This window comes from Chamaea fasciata, unplaced genomic scaffold (assembly GCF_029207755.1).
Source record: "Chamaea fasciata isolate MVZ Bird 193981 ecotype frontalis unplaced genomic scaffold, bChaFas1.0.hap1 SCAF_16, whole genome shotgun sequence".
In the NCBI taxonomy this organism is placed as follows: domain Eukaryota; kingdom Metazoa; phylum Chordata; class Aves; order Passeriformes; family Sylviidae; genus Chamaea; species Chamaea fasciata.
Genome location: NW_027094101.1, coordinates 7,361,007 through 7,384,676, shown reverse-complemented (window position 1 = coordinate 7,384,676; position 23,670 = coordinate 7,361,007). Strand labels below are relative to the sequence as shown.

General features: G+C 45.7%; 1 protein-coding gene across 1 annotated transcript in view; it reads right to left on the bottom strand.

Annotated features, from left to right (window-relative positions):
- The window catches only part of SDK1 (sidekick cell adhesion molecule 1), a 391,467-nt gene that overhangs the window by 25,375 nt on the left and 342,422 nt on the right, over positions 1-23,670 (bottom strand). The window contains exons 36-41 of the mRNA XM_066198540.1: positions 23,440-23,541; positions 8,618-8,733; positions 6,735-6,921; positions 5,873-6,010; positions 2,705-2,866; positions 1,433-1,558 (exon numbers count right to left, since the gene is read on the bottom strand). Of these exons, the coding sequence (XP_066054637.1) occupies positions 1,433-1,558; positions 2,705-2,866; positions 5,873-6,010; positions 6,735-6,921; positions 8,618-8,733; positions 23,440-23,541 (831 nt within the window). The remainder of the gene's footprint in view (positions 1-1,432; positions 1,559-2,704; positions 2,867-5,872; positions 6,011-6,734; positions 6,922-8,617; positions 8,734-23,439; positions 23,542-23,670) is intronic.

Genomic DNA, 23,670 nt, shown 5'->3' with positions numbered 1-23,670 from the left:
AACAGAACTCAAAAAGCTGATATGGGTGAAATAGAAGAACAGCAGTGTCATGCCTCTAATTAAAAGCAAACTTGATCACTCTGGGAAACCCCAGTGCTTTGAGAAGGTATGTATTTCCCTTGCATTTGTTTTGAAAACAATTGTCAAGTTAAATGACAGAAAGAAAGAATTTTTAGGATTGGATCAGAGCAGAGCCTCACTATAGAACAAATTCTTTCAGATGTAGGTATGAAAATCTACATCTTCAGAGGTGACCTCAATAATTTTCTTACTGGTCTGGTTAAATGTAATTAAAATCATTGGTTTTAAATGCAACCTTACATTCAAGACACAAACAAGCAACAGGATCCTCTATATAATCAAACAGATAAGCATTCATTTAATCAATATATAATCAAGCAGCGTGCAAGCACCTAGAAGTGAAAAAGAAAGAATCAGCAGCCAAGATGGTTATGTCAAGTATAAATCATGTCTAATTTCCGTCTGTGACAGAGTAGCAGACCTTGTCAATAGAGGAGAAAGAGCAGACATCATCTATCCTGACTTCAGCAAAGCTTTTGACTTGGTGACATTCAAACACGGCCCACATGGAACAAGGAGCTGGTGGATGTATCACCAGCTGGAAAACTGTACCCAGAGAGTGGTTATCAGCATTCCCTGTCAGAGTGGAGGGAAGCTATCAGGGGAGATTACACAGAGGCCTGGAAGCACTCACTGGCTTCCCTTAATGACTCAGTTCCCAGGAAATCTGTGCTTTTTGAATTTGCAAGGGGTGCCAAGCTGCAACTGGGCTGCAGCACACACTGACTTTTACAATTACCTTGTGCGAGTGGGGGAACATTCTGGAAAAAAGCAGAGAACAGCTTCACTAAGATGCAAATCCCAGAAGCAAAGGAGCTCTGGGAAAGCACCAAGGAAAACTGTGGTGATGGGGGATTCCTTCCCCCCGCCTCAATGCCCTCCCTGCAGAACAAATGGGGGAAGAAATGTGTATGTGCTGCTGAAGCCCTGGCCCTATTATTAACATTAAAACAGTAATTAGCTGCTGTGCTCTGCTGCAGAAGGAGACAGATTTCTATCTGTGGTCCTCAAAATACAGCTCGCAAATACTTATTAGTCCTTGCTCATGAAGGATGCTGTAAGCATTTAAATGAGTTTTAATTATTAACTATATTAGTTCATCTGTTGGATGATTTTCCAGTGATGTAGCACAGTGAAAGCCAGAGTAGTCGGGGTAATTTTCTGTGACTACTCCTAAAGAGGAGAAAATATGCTAAACCACATAATAAACCAGTAACATTTTAATACTGGCTGGAAATATGTTCTCTCAAAAAATCCCATTACCTTACTGGAATGACAACCTCTCCAGTTCCGCAGGGACTGAAGGAAGGGAACTGATGACATCAAACTCCCTGTATTTCCCAGGGCTTACCTGAGGGTCGTGCCTCTATAATGTAGCCAGTTGTGGGTTTTTCTCCCGAATCTCCCTCAGTCCATTGCAGCGTCAGCCCAGAAGCAGATTTTGTCACCAGGATTTCCTGAGGGGAGCCAGGAGACCCTGAAGGAGGAAAAGAGAGAAGCAAATGAAGGTAGCATTAAACTGCAGCATGAATTGCTTCTGCTGAGAGAGGGGAACAATTATCTTGCAGTGTTGGTCAACAACACTTGTAACGTAAACCAGCTCCATGGGCTACTGACCTGATTTTTTCATGGGTTCCAGTACCAGTATACTTGACATAAATACATATCATTGGGGTTTACAGGTCATAGGATGAGAGACTATCCTGAGTTGGAAGCAACCCACTAGGATCATCAAAGTCCAACTCGTGGCCCTACAGGGGACAGCCCCGAGAATAAAGTACCTGTGTTAAGAAGGCAAGAGGAAAAAGGACTCTCATTTTACCCATTGCCACTGCTATTTCTCATTTCAGAGGTGAAACCAGCCTGTGAGGTTCATGGAGAGATTAATAGGAACAGGTATTGCCCATTGGCTTGGGAAGATGCCATGGCCACGTTAGAAAGGATTCCTGATCTACACTTGGTCTGTGGTGTGGTGGAAGAGTTAGACTGTGCAAGTGGGAAAAAACCCCAAAAAATCAGTGCTGTGGCCACTGCACTGATGCTCTGTGACTTACCCGACAGGTTGGTATCATTGGAGGGCATTTACCTTGTTGGATTATCTGTTTATCAAAGTCACTGATCAAAAAAGAAAACCAACTCTTTGGGTACAGGCACTGAACCAAGAGGGGAATGCTGCCCTGCAGCTGCTCTTGACATAGCAGGAAATCCACAGTTCTCTCCCTCTGCATAAGCCAACGTGTCAGGAGAGAACAATTGTAAATTCTGGTTTTGCATCCAGGAACCTCTGCTGGTTTCAGCAGCTACTCCAGGTCTGCCTCCCACTGCAGAGCAGTACAGTCAGAATTATGCACTGTGCTGTCAGGCTGCAGCTCAGAAATCCCTGGCTGGCCTGTTTGCATTATGATTTATTTACAGTGTTTTGTTTATGCACATTAGACTTCCAGGTTTCAGGGAAAAAAAAAAAAGGAAACGTGTTTTTCATGGCAGCTGTGAAAGGCACCGAATCACTTCTCCTTGGAGCTGGAAATTCATGTGAAGCCCGGAGTGCACCATTCCCTGCTGGTGCCCTGTGTTTGTAGAAGTTATCTGGGACTTGTGATTTGCTTTTATGGGTCCCCCTCACCTTCTGCTGGCCCAGCTGTGATGTTGGCTTGCAGTTCAGGTCCATAGGCGATGGTCCGGGCTTGCACTCGGAATAAATAAGTCATGCCCTTGGTGAGGTCCCGGACCTTCAGCCAGCGCTGCCAGTTCCCCTTAATGTCCACAGTCACCACCTTGCTCACCCCTGGAACAGCCACACAGATAAAAAAAAGAAGGAGTTTCAATGCAAAAACAGAAGTCAAGTGGAGCTTATTGCATCTAGATGGTAAGTAAAATCATCTAACAGTTTGCTAAGAAAGTATTTCTTACAATTAGCAGGAGTTTAAGTAGTGATAATAGGCAATTTTCAGCACTGATAAGTATAATTAGAGTTTAAGCTTGATAAGTGGGTACTGACAAGGAAAAAACCTTACAGCACAACTGGGAAATTACCAAGAGACTACATGTAACTTCACTAATTATTCTGGGAAGAAAGGAGGAGGTAAATGAAGAGAAGTGCATATTCCAGATTGCTTCCCAAGCAAGCATTTCTCTGTTACCGCTTCCCCAAATAACCTGCAACATGGCCTGGAGGAGGAGCAAGGGCCAGGTTTGTTCCATTCATCTCATCCTGCCATATCCACTATTCCCATGTGGATGCAGAGTGAAGGATGTGCAGCTCACTGGGACCTTGGGGCTACAAATCTACAAACAGGGGATGCAACCAAAGCACTGGGAGCTTAAACAAGGCTGGAGCTGGGACTTGTGTTTCACTCTTCCCACTATCTCAGAATTTTTCTTACAGGGATCAACTAAAATCAGAGCTGTTCCCTTCACCAAGGTTCATAGCTAGTTTCACCTTTAGGTTTTCAATGTTGCATAAAGGACTGAGGGGTAATGAGTGGTTTGAAAAGAAAAAAATTGGCTTTCTGAAATTTTCTACAAGTAAGTCAATGGAAAGAATTTGATTTATAAAAGATTTTACAGAATAAGAAGTTCAAATTTAGAGAATCTTTCTGGTGTTTTTTTGGGTCTGTATATGTACATGACACATTTCAAACCAAGAAGGTAGGAAGTAGGAGGTTTTTCCCACTAGAAACAGCTGCTTGCTAGTTTATCTTTCCAAAAAACGCAGAAGGAAGATGTTTTCAATCCAGATGCTTATTTTATGCAAATCAAGATGATGCTTCCAGTTTTAATCACTTAAACAAAGAGTAATGTCCAAGCGATTTCTGTTCAAAGTTTTCTTCCAGATACAATTTATAACTCAGGGAATCTTTCCTTGGCTAACGAGGACGCAGTAAAAGTGCTCCCTCCTTCCAGAGGTGAACTATTTCATTTCTCTGAGACAAATCAGGAGGTATTTGTCATTTTCAAGTTGTGTTCCAGAAAGAAAAAAATAAAACCAAAACTGTTGAAAAAGGCTCTGGGGCAATTTTGTTGTCTATTATTGTGTAAAACATAACAGTGGTAAAGCTTAAACAATAAAAGGTCAAGCAGGGATAAGACTGTGCTAAAGAACACTGGTTTCTTTAGCTGATGGAAAGCTTGGAAAAATGGGCCGGTAAGTGGTGGCTGGTGACTGGCAAGGCAGAAGGTGTCAGCCAAAAATCAAAGGACGGGTGGAAAGTCAAAACATAAATGAGGAAAGCTCCAAAAGAGGGTCCAGCCCATCCAGGTTGGTGCACTGCAGTGCTGACATGGAGGAATGTGCGTTCTAGCCCCACTTAAGAGCTGGACTTGATGGTCCATGTGAGTCCCTCCCAACTTCGAATATCTGTGAAAATGATGGCACCAAGGAAGGGATTCTTTCCTGTGTCAGGACAATAAAAATGTTTGGTGAAAGAAAAATGTTGGCACAGGAGCAAATGGTGGGTAAAGACTGGAAAATAAATTTGGGCAAAATATTTTGCGTCTGAGGAAGAGCCCTCCATAACCTTCCTGCTGACATCAGAAATCTTCCAGAGGGGAAGGAGAGACAAGCTGGAGTCAGGGGCAACACAGGCAAAGGTGGGGAAGAGAAGAAAAGACAACAAAGATGCTGAAGGATGTTAAGTCAAATATATGCAGAGAAAACATGATCTGACATTTCCGTATTTTCAGGGGGAAAAAGGGTATTCTTGAACATTGTGTAGGAATGAAGAAAAGGGAGGAAATGCCCGACCAGCCCGAACCTCCTGCATACCCTGTGCACATTTCTTGGTCAGAATCAGAAAGGCTTCCTGTATTAGCTCTTTGTGCTCAGACCTGCCAGCTGACAGTGCTTTTATTCTGGTGTTTTCAATACTGGGTTTAACTTTCTCTGTGCATGAGACATAGATATTCAGACAATATAGAACATTATTCCTTACAGGAGAAGCAAATACAAGTGATTGATATCCTTATTCCTTTGGAAAAGAGTTTAAAATGGATTGGCAATGGCTGAAATTACTCTCCCTTCTGTCACGCTGCCAAAGCTGGACATCCTATTGAACTATTGGCAATCTACCAGGAATATAAAAATATTAATAAGGCCATCCACAAACTATGTCATCTTTTCTAATTCACCTTTGGAATGAATTTACATTTGTTTTTAGAGAAACTGCCAAATCCTTCTCTGTTGCTGTTCTGGCAAATTAATGAAACGTTTGTGGCCAGCACATTGTTGTGGTTTAACTGAACTCTAGTGCTGGGTTAAAAATGCTCCCTGAAAACTCCGTGTGAAGAGACACAACCACGTCCCTGTCCTGTTATCCTCCCTGTCACAGCAGAGGTGCTGCCAGTGATGACCAGCACATTTGATGCCTGGGCAATCTCTGTGATAACAGAAGTGACACATGATGTGATAAGCAACGTGAATGTGCCTGACAGCTATTCTGGGATGGAGCCTACTCAGCAGTTTCAAAGGCAACGCGTGGAGACAATCAGGTACTCCCAGGCTGAGCTTCCTCTTTGCCCAGACCAGGTAATGATGGCTGTAAAATGACTTCAAATCATACAGACTATGGTTTGTGCAAGAAAATGAGAGGAGACAAGACAAAAGCTGTATTCCACAATATTATGGCTCGCTGAAGCGTTTTGGCAAAAGTGGAATTGTTTTATTTACCCTTTGCCACCTGGCTTCTCTCGGAAAACGGCAGAGAGCAAGTAGGAAATTGGGCAGAGATGAAAGGTCCTACAGTACTATTGTGTCATTTCCCCATGAATATGTATGATCAGAGATCTTTCTTACCCTGGACAGGAGCCAGAGGCTCGTAGACGACTCGATAACCCTGCAGGACTCCATTTGCTGCTGTTGGCTCGCCCCAAGACACGTTGAGGGTAGTGCAGGTGATTTCAGAGAAAGCCAGGAAGCTGGGAGCACTGGGTGCTGAAAGGATTGCACACAGATTGAATTGCAGCAGCAGCAGGCAATCTGATATACATACATATTATAAAACGTTGCTTTATTTGCCCAGCCTAAATCTAAAGGAAACAAGCTGAGAATGGGATTTATCAGTTGTATCCAAATGTCTGACTGTAATCAGTCAGAAATGCAGCCTGTCCTAAAAATACAGCCAGTCAGCTGCAAAACTGAACCTCCACAGCAAGCAAGGAGATAGGGCACGGAAGGGAAGGGCCCTCAGAAGGGTGCTGTGGGAGCCACCACCAAGGGCATTCCCTGCACCCTGTGCCAGAGCACTCTCAGCACATCCAGTACAGCGACTGCTCAGCCTGACTGGGGAGGCTGCTGATCCAGTTTAAAAAACAAAACAGGGAGGAATTCTAAAAGGCATGCTAATTGTCTCACAGGACCATCAGGGCAACTTCCAGGCACTAGAGATGAGTTCCTTCTGATTTCAGGTGTGGCAGCAGAAACCAGAAACAGAGCCACAGACTCTGGTTTCCTTGTGGACCAGCTTAGTTTAGGGACTGCCCCTTCTGCCTCTCCACTCTCATTTCAGCTGTATCACTCCCTTTCCTCACACTCCACTTATTTGACACTTTTTTTTTTTTTTTCTGCTTTCAAGACCTCTACAGTGCAAATCCAAACAGCAGTGCCCTCCTGCAGGCCCCCTTTCCCCTGCCCAGGTGGGCAGGACAAGGTCCCGTACCTGCCTGGTGTGTCCTGCCCGGGGCGGGGCTGCTGCGGGGGCCGTCCCCGGCCGCGTTGAAGGCGGAGATGCAGACCAGGTACCGCGTGTGGCTTGTCAGGTTCTTGAGCCGCACGCTCGTCTCCGGGAGGAAAAGGACCTTCACCTTCTCCGTGTCATTCAGAGCGTCGCTCTCCCAGTAATAAATCTGTTGGGACAGCGAGACAGAATCCCAGCGTTGTTAGGGTTGGAAAAGCCCGCTTAGATCATGAGTTCAAGCATCAACCCCCGAGTTTGCCACTAAACCATTTTCCCAGGTCCCACATCCACTCGCCTTTGGAACACTTCAAGGCTTGGTGATTCTACCATCTCCCTGGGCAGCCTGCTCCCGTGCCTGACCACACTTTCTGGGAAGAAATTTTTCCTAATATCTAATCAGAACCTCCGCTGGCACAACTGGAGGGCGTTCCCTCTCATCCTGTCATGTGTTTCAGTATATCCTACACCTAGAAAACATTTGACTGCTGCAGCTACAAAACAACTAGAAAGACAGTGTAGTCTTGCCCTGGACTTGTCCGTTAGTTGGGATACTCAGGTGTTTCAGCACACGCCAAATCTTTTCCTTAGCAAGTTCCCTCGAGTCCAATGACCACATAGCTGAGTACATCACTCAAAAACAGAGCAAAGGCTGAAGAATATGGCTTAATGACAGCAGGTATGAGCTGCCAGGGTTCAGTGAGGAGAGGTCAGTTTAAACACTGCTTGCAATGCAAGCTGCCTGTCAGCACCGGCATCCTGATACACCCTGTTGGTCAATAACTCCCCTCTGCACACGCACAGCAGTGACACCACTGGTGTTCACAGCACAGCCAGGAAAATGCCCTCCTGAAGAGGGTAACAAAGATTCTCCCTAAAGTTCCTTGAGGTGCTTTTCCCCTTTTTTCCATTACATAATTTTTACCCTGATGCCATAAAATTAGGTTTCAGAGAAGTTGTTTCCAAGCGGAAAATTGGTGCCAGCCCTACTTATTGGACAGGCCTGGCAACGAGAGCATTACAACAGGCCAAAGCAAGCCAGAGAGCTGAGAGAACAAGCCAAGGCAAGACTCCACCTTGGCTGTCCAAGCCAAGCTGCTGAAGCCATCTATATACGTACAAAAGGGAAAGGACAGGGATTGATATATAAGGATGCTTGTTACTGCCAAGAAGGGATGCCAGATTATTCACATTGGCTTGGCTTTCCTTCACTTATGGATCTAAATTCATGGAGAGAGGCAGAGCCAGACACTGAACCCAAGCCAAGCTCTAGTGTTTGTAGACTTGCCCATTCCCACTCTCTGAGGGTCCATTCTCATGCTGGAGATGCTGAGCAGTGTGTCTCTGCAACGTGCTCATCTCCTGCAAACCAAACGCAATTAATACTCTGATTTAATTTTGTTAAAGTTAAGGAAATGAAGCAATGCTTCCAAAATCTGACCTGGCTCAGGCTTCCAGCTGGGAGAAAGTTCTGCTCTTCCTAAAGGCTTGTAGCATTTGATGGAGGGAAAGCTCAGTTAATTTTCTTCAATACATTTCTTGCCCCCAGCTCTTGTGTATCTGTGTTGCGTTTTGGAGCAGATAGGTTGCCTGCATAAGTGGAGCTGCCTCCTTATCTGCATTCCCTGTTTCCCCATGCTCCCCTCTTCTCCATAAATAACGACACACTCTCCCTTTTCTCTCCTCCCCCCTCCCAATCTCATTCTCTTTCTTTTGGTTTTGGGACTTGCTGCTGTTCCCTGCTGCAGCCTGAGCACTGTTCTAATTTGCCTTATGCGGCGAGGGTGACTACACTTTGTAAAGCTCTCTCACAAGTAAATAGCAATGCCAAGTAAGATAAATGGAAACAGTAGAAAGGGGAGGATTGCCTTGTAGCCTTGGATGTTCCCGTTCTGGCTGTCGGCAGGAGGGGGGTCCCAGGTGAGCTCCAGCTGGCTCGCGGAAAGGGAGTGGACTTGGATGTTCTGTGGGGCCAGCGCCGGTGCTAGGGAGGAAGGAGGACAGAAGAATTAACTGTGACAGGCAGAATTAGCTCATATCCAGGTTTCTCATTTGCAGAAGGACCCAGGACAGACTCTGTTTATGCCACAAGTCAGCAATGAGCCAGCCCCGGGGTATCTGCGTCATCGGGATGTCTCGGCACAAGAGGAGTGAGGAGCAGCTGAGCCTCAGGATGTGGTTGTGCTCTGCTCCATGCAGGCTGGCTTAGACACTGAATCCACTCAATCCTACCAGCAGCTTTGGACAAGAAAGGAAAATTTTGCCTTGGTTCCCTTGTAGTTTGGGGCTCACCTCTGGCAGTGGCCAGTGCTCCTGATCGACTGTTCCTGGTAAGCAAGGCAGGCCCTGCCACCATCAGCCCAAATGCCACTCAGCAGCAAGACTTTGGGCCAAAATACTGCCCAAAATTACCTCCAAACCCAGTCAGCTGCTAATCAATTCACCAATATTTTATGTATGACAGAACAACTTTTTGTTTGCTCCACTTTGATTTCACCTCCACATGCACACACGGACCCTCTTTGGCTCCTGATGGCATTTCTTCTTTGCACTGTGCTGTACTAGAAAACCAATCTTTGAGTGCACCTGGGTCACTCCATCCCTTCCCTTTGTCAGGATCCAACTTGGTGCAGGTGGATTTTCCTCCCCAGTGGCTACTGAGGACACTCTGTTCTCCTGACCTGCTGTCTGAGCCTCCGGCAGGTTTTGACAAAGCAGCTCCTGTTCTGCTCACAGAAAAGGTGCCCAAGCGTGTCCTGGTTGAACTGCAGAAGTGGGGAGAGAAAGGCAGGGCAAAGGCACTTCCCCTTTCTCCGTGTTCATGGTGCCATAGCCTTCTGCCAGACCCCCTGAGAAAGTTGTCTCTTTTCTCTCTGCCCCTTTCTGGGCCATAAATAGAAGTGATAAAATATTCACCGCTTGCACTGGATAGCCCTGGTTAGCTGCTCCTCTGGAGATTTCTGTCTTAAGAGAGAATGACCTTCATAAGTCACACTTTTCTACCAATACTCCCTCCCCCCAGAGTTATAAAATAAAAAAGTAATTAACACCCACTCAGCCTGACACCAACTATTTATTTTGTTCTAACTGTGTGGTTTCCATATTATCACTGCCCACCCTGCCGTTAATGGAAATGTTAATAACCAGCGCCAGGTTGTTGTGACAGATGCTTGGGCTCATTATCAGAAATTCTTATTTACCGCTCCATTAAACGACAGAATCGCACAAAAAAACAATTCAATCAAAACTAACTGGAGGAATTTTAACAGCCACATTAATAATCCAAAACATAAATAAAGTTAATGTCTTTTGCATGTTTGCCATCGGCAACTCTATTGCAAAATTATTGCTATACAATTAAAACGTGAAAGGTAAAATTGAAAATAGCCTTTATCCCAGGGCTCGGTTAAAACTATGTATTTATTGTGGTTTTTTTGTTTCCTTTTTGGCTGGATGGTGAATACATGAGGTGACAGTCACCATCAGTAAACCCCAGCTTGGTCACAAGGGTGCACTTGTCTAATTATTGCCCTGCCTTCTGTGCTTGCCGCTTGGCTAGATGCCCTTAGTGCAAGGGAGAGCTGTTATGGACCAAAAACCTCAAGATTTAGAGAATTTCACAACACAAACCATAGCGTGAGGCCAAACTGATCACAGAGAGCAAAGCTGAAAACACATCCCAGAGATCTGCCAGGATGACACGCTCAGGGAAACAGGAACATGTACAATCACAGAGGAAAAAGGGTCGCTTTAGCAGTGTATTTCCTTTCTAAGGAGTGACACCACTGTCTCTCCTGGGCTGACAGCTTCACAGTGCTCTCAACACCCAGGTCTGAAGCAGCATCTACAAGAGCATTTTTCTTTGGATGCCGTGTGCCAGCCTGGAACAAATACTGCATCTGAGACGCAACCATCAGAGGAGACGAGGTGTACAACCCACTGCCAGAAAAACACTGCTTTTCCTCAACCCCTTCATGCAGCACATCTAAGAAACACTGGTTAAAACCTGCCAGTGATAACTCTGCACCGACACACTTGCTACTGGAGCTGCACTTTTGCTGGCACGGCGGCAGCAGAAAATTTGACGAGAGGAATGAAAAGAGATGTGTGGAAAAAGGCATTTCTCTTCACTACCCCAGAGCCTCCACGAGATGCAAATTGTTTGGTTTTGTGCCCTGTGAGTCTGTCCCTCTGTTCAGCTTTCAAAGGCTGAAGTGTCCCTCCTCCTCTAAGCTCAGATGTCTTGTTGACAGCGAGGGACAGCAGAGTGCTGCTGACGCTTGATGTGGCTCTGTGCTGACAGCACGTTCCATTAAGGGTGAAGTGAAACACATCAAAAAGAAGGAAACACATCCCTGAAGACCCCACCTGTTTGCAACCCCAGACCATTCCCTGAATCGTATGGATAGCCTGTGCCAATAAAAGCAAGTGCATTTTAAAGGTGAATTCAAAAGGCTTTTTACCTTCTAGGAATGCACTTCAAGATTACTGAGCCCGGAATTTTTCATGGCTGTTGAAATCTCAAATACATAAAAAGCAAGGTTAGAGCTGCACACCTCATACTGCTTTAGGTGCTAGTGACATTATCAACTATAGCAGGAGCGACACAGACCCCCGAGGGTCCAAACACAACTCTTGGCAGGTGGAAAACATTTCACTTTCCCTGAAAAAAACATCTGTGTTGTCATGAAGTTGAATTATGTGCACGTATCCTGCCTTGGAATATCATGCAGATATTTGTAAACATTTCTTTTCTTATCTGATTTCAATTTACCTTTGAGATTGTCTCCTTGAGACTCGCTCTCAGCCAAGACCTAAGGAGAAAGACTGAGCAGGTTGTGTAGTAATTAGCAACAAATAGTAACAAATACGGGCTGGGCTGCTGTTGGCAGGATCACGTAAAGACAACAAATCTATCCAGAAACGTGGTGAGAGTGTCAAAATGAGCCCATAAATAAAGTTACACATCTAAATCCACATTTAAACATATCACTGCCCTCATTTCCCAGCTGCACTGAGCAGCCTCTGCTCTCACTGCAGGCAGTTTGAGCTTGCAAATGCTTCTAACCTTTAAAGAGAAGGTGTATTAAATCCCCAGTGGCCTCCCTGCTCCAGAGCTCTGTGCTCTGCAGGAGGATCACCTCAGCTCTTCTCACTTGGGATATTTGTTCTCTGGGCTGTGTGGCACCCACAGCTTTCCATCAATATGGAGCTACTCTTCCTTTTCCCAGTGACAGTCGCCACGATGCTCTGTGGCACAGGTAGGCTACAAATCCTTGTGATTCATTGGGCAAACTTGATAACAGGTTCTGTGAAGCATTCCTCACTGCTCTTACATCTGCTCCAGTTTCTGGGGAGCAGAGCATTTCTCCTCTACTGGTTTTCTAAGTGTTGCTGCAGTGGCAGTGTTACTGGCAGGACATTCACAGACAAGTTTGGGACAAGATTTCCTGGTACTCACATGCCCTTTAAATAAACATGCAGGCCAAAAAATGAGGAGAAAAATGCAGTGAAAGAGACTGAGGGATTTCCTGTGCATCAGCTTGATCCCGAAAAATCCCAAGCAAATTTCTGTTTTGTAAAGACCTCTGATCCTTTTCTATCTAGCAAGTGTTTCCCCCCAGTTCTTCAAAGCATGACTTGGAGAACATGCCTGCCTTTATTCCCTAGTAATCAATATGTTTGCATTTTGGTGTTAGCACCTAGAGGCCAGAATCTCATTGCACAATGTGCTGCTTAAAAACAGAACAAAGACACAGCTCTGGGCCCCAAAATCCTCTAATCTCTCTCCACATTACAATGGAGGGGTGGTTGCAGCATGTTCTGAGTATCAGCTGTAATTTTACCTACCTAGTGATTAACAAGAAGGGAGAAGGCACAGCAATATTCAGTTCAGTGTGTGCTGATGGTGAAATCTTGCACACCAGAGCCTCCAAAGTTTACACACTGATTCCTGGCACACACAGTCATAGAAAATAGGGCTGAAAGGGTTTGGAGAGGACTCCAACATCATCCTCCTGGGCCACACTGGGATCAGATGTTCGTGTAATCTCAATCACTGACTTCTTTCCAGATTGTGCTGTCATTCCCACACAGACTCTGCCAGCGCCTCTCTACTTTAACAACTCTTAAAATAGGGGTTTGTGTAATGCCCATACTTTAAAAATAAAAATAAACAAAATGGGCATATCTGTAATATAACAGTAACTCACAAAATAACTCTCATGGTATTCTTTTGGATGCCTAACCTAAACCATCCTCACTGTATTGAAGTTATATCCCTGCAGTGACATGGAGATTGCTTCTTCTTCAGCTGCAGCCACTGCCTCCAAGTGTAGATAAGCAATAGTTTAGTGGATTCTAAAGCCAAACACAACACAACAAGCAGAAGGTCACCAGATAAAGAAGTGGGACTGATCTGTAGAACAGGCAAACACAGGGAACAAAAGGGGTTTTCCTGCAGTACAGGCTTAGAGAAGAAATGTGAGGATGGCACCTCCCAGGAATGACCAAAGAGGTGGATCTGCAGACATCTGCAGTCACTCCTTGCATGGAGGAAAAGTGGCATGGGAAAAAAATGTTCAGTGTTTATTGGGAATTTTCTTACAGAGTCTGGGAAAGAGCAGTGGGAGGATCGGAGCTTCCCCACGCAGCAGAGCCTCGGTGCCATCAGGAATGCTGTGTGAGTGATGCTGATTAGCTCAATAACAATTAGTCAATTGTGCTTCAAAACCAGCTACTGCGAAGCTGCTTTCCACTGTGACAGAGCAGCACAAGCTATATTTAGAATGTAAAACACACTTCCCACTAATTTCTGGCTGTTTTAGGCTGGGCTTCATCTCGTGATGGAAGTCAGTGCATTTTTCCAAGGGCTGTGCTTTCTGTGGTTACTCTGATGTGTTTCAGAGGCACTAAGAGAGGCAGAGCCACATTCCAGGGATGTGGGTCTTAACCCCTCCAACACACTCCATTTGCTGTGTTGGGCCTGAGTGCTCCTGCCCTTACTCAGCAATTTGGCACCAACCCTGCCAGGCTTGTGATACCCTGACTTTGTCAGGCTTGTGACACCCTGAGACATGAAATGAGTCTCAGCAAAGGAGCAATCTGACCTCCCCATTGCTAAGATGTTCAACTGGATGGGGGAGGAGGTTAAAACAGCTGTAAAAGCCAGGTTTTAGTTGAAAATACCCCTTCCCAAGGGATGTTGATGTATGTGCTGATTTACACGGCTGCACAGATCAGTGTAAGAGAAATTGAAACATCTCCTCATGTTACCAGTGGAAATGAACACAAGAAGAACTTGGAAAACATCTCTCTCACCTTCATGAACACTGATGAAGACAGAGCAAAAATGCAAAAATAGAAAGACAAACCTATTTTAGTGGAGAAGAAAGGGTGAAGAGGAGAAAGAGAACAGCTGTCAGGATGAGGACTTTGGGAGTCTGGAACACCTGCAGTTGTTTTACTCTGTGCCATCTTGTCTGGGTAGTCAAACACTTGGATCTCTCTGTATACCACATTTAGTACAGTAGCTGTGTTTTGCCACATCAATTTTTAAGGGGATTAAAGTCATGAAGAAACATAAATTAAAGCAGCTGCAAATGATCCCCAAATGTAACATCCCCAGCTTCTATGCTTAGCACTGGGAAGCTTCCCAACGTTGGCACAGGTATCTTCAGCACCTGCAGAGATACAGGAGGGAGGTGGGGGTGTAGGGAGGAGGGAGGGAGAGATGACATTTCCTGCAAACTGGAGTTTCTGAGAACTGAAGTGAAACAAGGACTAGAAATGGAGTCTCTTTTCCATGGACACAGATCTAGGGGCTTACCTGTCAGTGCCCTTTTTGAACTGAGGAGCCATTCTCATCCTGTTCCTCACTCTCTCTTCCAGAGGTGGTGAAAACACTGTTGCTGTGATCCCTAATCTTTTAAAGTGGGGTTTGGATTTCCCAAATGAGTGAGCCATGTGCAGTCTGGGAATTTCACGGTGCAGACGTGATCTGGGTGATTACAACCATGGCAAACCTCGCAGAGCAGTGCTGTGAAAGAGCCTGTAAACAAAAACTGCACACTTTTCTTTTGCTGAATTCCACAGTTCTACTTAGCAAACACAAGCCTAGAACAGGCTATCACATTGCATACTGAGATTATCCATCAAGGAAGTGAGAGAGCCCAGCCCAAAAGTGAAGCCCTCACAGAACTGTCACACTGCCTCTGGAAAGGGCGTACAGGTGGTTAAAATGAGAAGGGGGGATAATAAAATGAGCTTTTCCCTCTATTTTTTTCCTGTCAATAAGGATATGATCACACATAGGCAGACAGCCCATCAGTCAGCAGAGATGGGCCATGAGCAGGAGCAGCAAGAGCCTGCCAGCATTAGGAATGCACAAACAACCACAGGCACGAACCTGCAAGCTAAAACCCCCTCTCTCTCCCTTACATCCATGCTCGTTGGGGTTTTCTCCATTGAGAAGCAGAAACAGTTGTGTAAGGAGAGCAGTGCCAGCTCTGCTGAGTGCAGGGTTCACCCCCAGGAGGTGCTGAAGGCTGTTCAAGGGATGGTGAGGAGCTGCTGCGTGTCTGATCCTCTCCCGTGTGCACTGGGAGCAGTACAGGATGGGAAAGCACAGCCCTCCACTCTCTTACAGGTCTACCGATTAGAAAGGCAAAATTAACCATTTCAGATTATTTCCCTACACTCCCCACGACCCGAAATTCCTCCTCCTCTATTTATAGTCATGTTTCACTTATTATAATTTGTTAATGCCACATTTGAATATCATAATACCACAAGTTCATGGCAGCTGACAAAAGCACCCACTACACATCCACTAACAGCAATGGCAGCACCTAATGAAGTCTAATCCTTCTGCTTCACTTCAGCTTCACTTCACAGAGCGTATCAAATAATCTCCACTGGGTTTGCCATCTACCAAATGTCAAAAGCTATATCAGAAAAAAGTCAAAGGGCACAGGTGAGATTTGCCCCCGGAATAACCTTTTGCTGTGGCTTTAATGCCAGTTTGGGCAGCTGACCACCACGAGGGATTAATTTAGGATTTACAGATTGCAATGGTCAGGGAACCCCAGGGAGCCCACAGAAGACTGTGTTCTTGTGCTCCTGGGGAGAGAGAGATTAAATTTAAATTTTCTTGACTCTCAGTGAGAGGTTTCTCTTTCTTTCTTTATTTTTCATCCCTGAGATCATTGCTGTGGTTTTACACCTCTATTCCATCTCAGTGCCTGGACTGCTGCAGCCAAGATATTTTAGACTATTGCTAATTCATACCTTCTTAAGAAAAAATGGCAACTTTTTTGTTTTCAGTCGACAACAGGCAACCTGAAAAGCCTCCAGTTCCGTGATTGACGACGGATACAGCAAACAGATGTCAGAGAAGAAAACCAACTGTGTTTCTCCACAGCTGGCTTCACAGCAAAGCTGTACAGAGGAGGCAAAAGCCACGGGAGTTGAGACCCATATGAAAATACTTACAGCACAAATTTTGCTCACATATCCCAGGATGCCTGCAAACAAGCAGAGCAGGACTGCACAATTAGGCGAAATAGGAATTTGGCTGCAAATATAACCCTTCAGTCAAAAGCACTCCAACTTCAGCCTGTGCCTGCTGGAATAGGAGTTATCAGCCAGGGGCTTCCCCACTTCCTTAGCAGGGCAATTTCTGCTTCATTTGACTTTACTACTGATTGCTCATGTTTTTTGAAAGGAAGGTTAATTCCTCTGCTTTTAATGGAGTGGCTGTGCTGTTAGTCCAGTAAAGCTTTGCATACACGATCAGGCTTCTCCTCCCTCCGCCCTCTGCTCTGTGCAGGGATGTCCCCGCTCCGGTCTCTTCACAGCCCATCGAACACTGCAGCAGAACAGCTCATTTGTCCTTCCCCTCCCACCAACTGCAGCACAAAGCCACGAGCCCTCATGATGAATTCGGGCACGGGAGCCTGCCCGTCTCGGGCTACAGCCGGCACCCAAAAAAGTCAGCATCAAATGGTCGGGGCTGTGAGCTCATCATCAGAGCGAAACGCTGCCCAACACCTCCCAGCCCGGCCGCGGCCAGGGACGAGCCGGAGCAGCGCATCAAAACCCGCGGATATTTTTGCTAGGACAGAAACATCTTTCCTACACTGAGCCGTGATAAAAAGAGGCAATTAGACCCGAGCTAAGCAGGAGCTGCCGCACTGCATAAAGCATTGTGCTGTACCAAAGGCTGCTGCTGACCAATATTAACAACTTAATGAGCTGCTAATGAGGCGCGCGTTCGGCTTTTACTTGCAGCATGAAAACATTGCAAATCATTTTAGGGAGCTTCTGGACTGTCAATGGAGAATTAAAGATGTCAAATAAGCCCATCAAATCTATGTCTCAATCTGGACACTGCTTTCCGGTGCACTCGCTTAAAATTCCTTCTCCTATATGGTAGAATAACTTGCTTTGACAGCACTACGACTCCCAGACTTTGCTTCCTTCTGCCTTGACATTAGATTTCAGTCTCCAGAGAGCTGCAGGGATGTCTTTTTGACATGTTGACATTAAGGACACTTCTTCCACAGACTCACACTGGCACGGTTACTTTCTCTCTTGCCATTGTAAGAGCAGCTACTGAGCTAAGCTACCAAATCTGGAAGTCTAATTAGCAAACCTTCGCATCATCTGTAAACAGATTAAGAATATAAAATTACCATTAAAAAATAGCCAGTTTGAGTAGGAAAGGGAGCCAAGGCTCACAGAGAAAACTCATTTCCATAACTCCCCAGCACTGTAGCAATACAGTAGCACACAAGCAATGACTAATGCTTTAATGTGGGCACACTTTAGTTTGTTATTTTTTACTATCCTGTCACAGCCCTGCAGGATTACATCCCACAGCCAAGTGCTATCAACACTCCTGTTAACCTCCAGTGGAGCTGCATCGAGGGGAACAACAAATCCAAATTGGACTTGCTGCAGACAAGCCCTTAGTGGAGCCCCTGTACATAGAGTGAACCCGGAGAAGTTTAAAATCCACCAAGAAACACTGATGGCATGTGCCCAGTGGCCAATCCTGCTCTCAGAAGTGGGATGCTGTTGGGATAGAGGTGTAGTGGTTTCCAAGAGAAACTCGAAATAGGTTACTTGCCCAATCCAAACAGGAAATATAGCACCACTTCTTTTTTCCTTCCATCTTCCTACAGTTTGCCTTTCTTGCTCTGCTCTGACTTTACTTTGTCTTTTAGCACACTGTTGGAGAACATGGCTTGCATCTTTAACTCCAAGCTGAGAGGAGACCTTTTCCTTCCTTGGAGAGAAAGACACTGGGACAGGATGCCAACCCAGTGTCATCCTGGAGCAAGGCATTCCCAGAATGACAGGGTAAAGCTCATCTAGAACCCATTGGAACAGCTCTTCAGGTTCTTGAAATTTAAAGGGGAGGGGAAAAAGACAACCAGGTTCAAACACCCTGGCATCTCCCAAAAGTAGCCTTAGCTGATGTCCAGAGTTGTCAGCAATTAAAAGGCAAATACCCAATTTTTTCAAAGGCTTGGTGCTTTTCAAGTGCCAAAGTTGCCCTTTGTTTAAAGTTTGAGCAAGTGAAACCAATAATTAATTTACCATTCTATTTCCCAACAGCTCCCCTCCATCCCCTTTTGTTTATCGAGGGAAGATACCTTCCCCTAGGCTGACAGGTTTTAGACTACTGCAATGTGAAATGGCCATGATAATCCTTCCTTTCCCTTCTCCAGTGGCATCTGGGATGGCACTGCCCACCCAGCTCTTGCAGCTGTGCCAGCAGCAACGTGCTCCTATCTGCACAGGCACAGCCAGCCCACATGTCCCACTCAGATAGGAGAAAACAGCCACGGGGCCACGGCAGGAGGGAGGCTGCCAGCTCGGATGCGCTGGAATGTTGTCATTCCTCTCGGAGGCTGATATAAGGAGGCACAGGGGACTCCACACAGCATCTCCTCTGCTCTTTGGGGCAGGGGAGGAGATAAAGCTGCTGTGCTGTAAGAGAAAGGGGGGCTCCAGGCAGTGCTGAGGGACCCCCTTCTCCAGAAAGGGGCTGAGGTGACACCACGGGGGGAATCCATAGCGCACACACAAAAGAGCGAGGCCTTCAGCAACCTTCCCTGCCTCCAGCACAAAGGGATGTTGCCCCAGCACAGATAACCAGGTAAGAAGGGACAAGAGCTCCGTGCTGAAGCAGTTTCTAAAGGGGAGCCAAGTACTTGGAATCAAGTCTTTGCTTCCTTACAAGGCTTCTTTGTCCTTGTCATGGCTCGCTCTCTCAGTGTAGCCTTTTCTGTCCCAAATCTATTTCACTATTTTTAGTCTTGGAGCTTTCCAGGTGGTTTCTATTTCTGGCCTGCAAAATTCTGGAGGTGGCCAGGTAGCTCCAAGTTCTTCACCTGACATTAATGGCAGAGCAGATCTTCCCTCCCTGTGTCAGCTATGGGTGAATAAAATAAAGTTTGTGAAGTCCAGGAACACCTGTGGAGCTGCAGGCAGGAGGGCAGATGAAAATAACTGCACATAACAGGAAGAAATTTGGTTTGGTGTCTGTGAGCTTTGCACTAAGAGGTGGATTCAGCTTTGGAAGACAAAGGTAAGAAGCAGTCATCACTCTGCCCCATTCCTGTTCTTTTCCATGCTACAGTTCCACTTGGAAGAAAATGAGAAGGCCAGGTAATGTTCTCTGAAAGATGCTGGTACAACCAAAATAGCATTTCAGTGGAGGACTTCTAAACAAAGGGATTTGTCTCCCAGCTCTTTTTACTCCTTGCCTTTCCTATTACAGAACCAGCTCTCAGAGATCATCATTAAAAAGAACAACAACAACAACCCAGCCTCATCAGTTCTTGTGAATTCTGAAGGTCACCAACGTCACCATCAGTTATAATGACACACATCACTCCCCTCTTCACACAAATGGATTTACAACCTGTTTAAAGGCTGATGTCTCTCAGAGCACTTCACCCCTTCTGCCACCCCCTCACTGCACACACTCACTCCACTCCAGCAACAGCTGCTGGAAGAAATGATGAATTCCGTTACTTTTTCATCCAAAACAGCTTTGCAGTATACGGGAGAAGCACTGAAGGCTGCAGGCTCGTTAGCACAGGATTTGTATTACCACATTTTACTTTATTCACCTTCCCAAATTAGGTGAAGCACATCTGGCCCAAACCTGTGATTTCTGTTTAATTAAAATGCAGGTAGTGGAGTCTCCCGAACTCCAGAGCCCCCCACACAATCAGGTAGTGACAGCAACCTGGTAGAATAATGCTCTTGATATAGTGGCTGCTCTAACAGAGTCTTAATTTCAGTGGAGCAGAACAGCACCTCTGGTAGCAGCTGCGTTTCGGGCTGGGATGAATATCAGTACCCAGCCTCTCGCTGAACACTCACTGCCTCCCCAATCAAAGCCAGCGTCCCTGACAGCTGAACTGTTAAATGAATTAACAAGGCGAAAAGGGGGCTTGCCAGCGGGGCTGCGACTCCCTTCCTAATTTCTGCAAGTGGTGGCTTTCAATTTTTCTGTCATTTGTCAGGAGATGCACATGGTTCTCTAATGAGCAGGGCAGAGCTGCAGCCAGCTCTAAAAAGGCAGCGTTAGAGGTTCTTCTGGGCCTTGGAGAAGAGGCATGCAGATGCTTGAGGCAGGTGGGGGAAGGACACGGGCCCTGCTCAGACTGAACAGGCACCACATCCTTCCCAGCTGTGCTGAGCTCAAGGACTCCCAGCCCACTCTCCCATCTTGGGGAAGAACTGCTCTCCACACCAGGGATTTTTGCCAATATCCAGGCAGAACTCAAAATGAAGCTTTTGATCTTATGGGCTACTCAAAAAAGGAAAAGCATTTCCTTTACCTGTAGAATAAAATAAAAAACCCACCACCCAAAAGCCCGAAAAGATCCAAACCACTGGCATCCAGCTTTCCTGTTCACCAGGCAAGTTGGGCTACAGAGGCCTTTTACTCATGTCTGGCCCATTGTTCTCTCCCAGAATTTCCACTGGCCCATCAGTCAGAGGCAGGGAAGACCTGCTCAGGCTGCCCAAGGGGGCAGTTGGCTGGAGCACAGCTCAAGAGCACTCCAGGGCTGGAGAGGAACTCCCCATTTGGGTATATTTTGCTCATTTAATTGGCAAAACTTGAAGAAGGTTGGTTTTCATGGCTTTTTTTCCCCCCAAGCTTTTCAGGTGGTTCCACTACCTACTGGAATTTTTACTGTAAAAATCCAGGTATGATCATAGGAAAACTTTCAAATCTAACAGGGGAGAGCTCAAGAGGGAAGGAAGGAATCACAGACATTCTACCTTGTGTAGAAGCTGAACAGCACAACCATCAGCAACACCAACACCCCACAGAAATGGGTATTTTGACTGAGCTGGCCTAAGCCCAGCACATTTCCCCAAAGGCACAAAGGCTGTGTATCCCTTTTTATGAGCCAGAGAGGAATGTTCTCCCCTCTCCCAGAGTTACTGCAACGCTTAGGGCAGAACGAGGCCTCATTTAATACCACTGAGACAAGAGCTACCTGAGAGCTTCAGCCCAGGGACTGGCCACCTTCACTCACTTTGTGCCCAGTGCTGTGCCTGTGTCAGCACTTGTTTATTGGGAAGCTTTTCTCTGTTTTTAACCTGGATGCCCCATTGCTGGAGCTGAGCAGACCCATTTTTTTCCCAGCTTGCTGCTTAACTGCCTTTACCATGGGTAAGAACATTGAGCAAACAATAACAGCAAAACCCGTGTATTTCCACAGCACACTTTAACTCAAAGGTGTCACAAATCAATTTAAAACTTAAATTGCAATACCATCTCCAATCACTTTACTCACAGTATAAATCACAGCCAGTTCTGGAGGTGGAAGAGGCAGTTATATAACAAAGTGTAATAACTTCACACAACAAGAGTGAAAATCGGCAGGAAGATCCTACATTCATCATCTCTGCTGGGTGAACCTGGATGGTCCCTCTTTCCAGAGGTAAATCCAGGAACTCTAAAACAACAGCCAAGTCACGCACTACAACTTCAGACACATCAATCCTGCCTGGGAAAGGAGGCCTCCTGGATATCACAGAATCATGGAATGATTTCAGTTGGAAGGGATCTTAAAGCTCATCTGATTCCAGCCCCTCTTCCTTCAGACACTCAGGGGTCCTGTAATTATCTCAGTGTCCTCTCAAGTCTGTCTCCTCCCATTGCCCCTGTTCCCTGAGTTATGATAGGAAGATCTGGACTGTGGGATTAAAAGACACCATATAACAGCATGTCCTTGTTTTCCCCAGCTGATTTCCCATGCTGTGTACATGTGTCTAAGTGCATGTGCTGGCTCCATTTGCAGCAGGGAGATACTTAGCTCTGAAACAAAAATGTATTTTGAAGCCAGATACAGTCGGCTCCACCTGGGACTTTCTTTGCTGCAGTTGCAGAAGAAAGTTGGAGCAGCAGCAAACCAGAAAAAAATGTAAATATTGCCAGCTGTCTCTCCAGGACGACTCTGCTCTGATTAATTTATGATGTTTTCAAAGAAAGATGGTGAATGTTGCACCATATTTGAAATGAAAAGGTTAAGCAGAGTTTAAAAAAATGCGCAGCGGAGTTCTTAAAAAAAAGTGCTTTGCTTAGTTTTGAGCAATATAATGTTTAATGATTAATAATGAAATGAATTTAGTGCTGGCTTTGATAGCTCCTTCATCCCACAGCTCTGAGACAGAGGAACAAAGTGCAATCAGCTTTGTTGCTGGGACAAGCAAGGGGAGAGTCGAGCTGCCTCCCCTTGTTCTGAGCTTCAAATGCTGCTGCTGCAGAAATTGAGACCATAACTAACGAGGATTTCAGCCTCTCTCCAGCTGGGATCACCATCAACACGGCCCCGCTGGCAGGGCTGCAGGAGGGCAGCAGCTATTCCAACCCTGCCCTTCCCAGCTGGAGTTTCTGAGGGGACAGACTGGCTGGGGGTTATCTGGGCTCTGACAGACCACCCGTTTCTCAGGGCATTCACAGAAGCGTCTGTTCAGCTTTCTGTCTTGATTTTCCACCTCCAGCCTTCCAGTGGGGGGGGATTTTAAAATGATCAAAAAGGACTCGGGCACCAGATCCAGAGTGAGTAAAGGCTCGAACAGTGCCACTGGCTGGAGCTGGATGCAGTGACAGTCTGCACGTTCCTGGGGGCACCCAACCCCTGCCTCCAAACCAGCATTAAACCAGACACAGTGTCTCCTCACTTCAAGAGCACGAAAACACAGCCAGGTGTGGTGCCAGGCAATGTCTCTACACAGAGTTATAAAATGAAAGAACCAGCTTTCCGAGTCTCCGTTGTTTTGGAGTTTTGTTTCTTTTCCTTTGTGGCTTTCCTGTGCTCCACTTTTCACTTCTTTAACTCGAGTCAATTTTTCCCTCAAGCTAATTTGGTATGAACAGTCATTCTCCTGCAACTCCAGAAATATTTTCTCTTCTTTCTTTCAAATGCCCTTTCTTCCCTCCTTCCGGCAGACCAACTGGTTTTCCAATGGCAAGAAACTGCCAGTGCTTATTCCAGGAGAGTGGGCAACAAAAAACTGTCAGCAGTAATGACTGGGGAATTTTTCAAATAATCCCTTTCCTGGACAATTATTGAACATCATCTGGAGAATACTACAACATGCTGGTACTTAAAAAAAAAAAAAGAAATCAACTAATTTTCTTTTTACCTACCTGCTTCACCCACAAACACTTCCACTGGGGTGCTGGTAGGGCTCTCACCAATGACATTATATGCTGTCATTAGTACTTCATATCTCTTGTATTTCTTCAATTCTGAAAAAGTAAAATATTACATATTAATAGTATATATGATGATTTATGCTGTGTTACAGCTATCTTTTAGACTCCAACACCTCTTTATCTCCAGACTTGTCTCCCAGAAAATGTAGCAATAGAACAGAG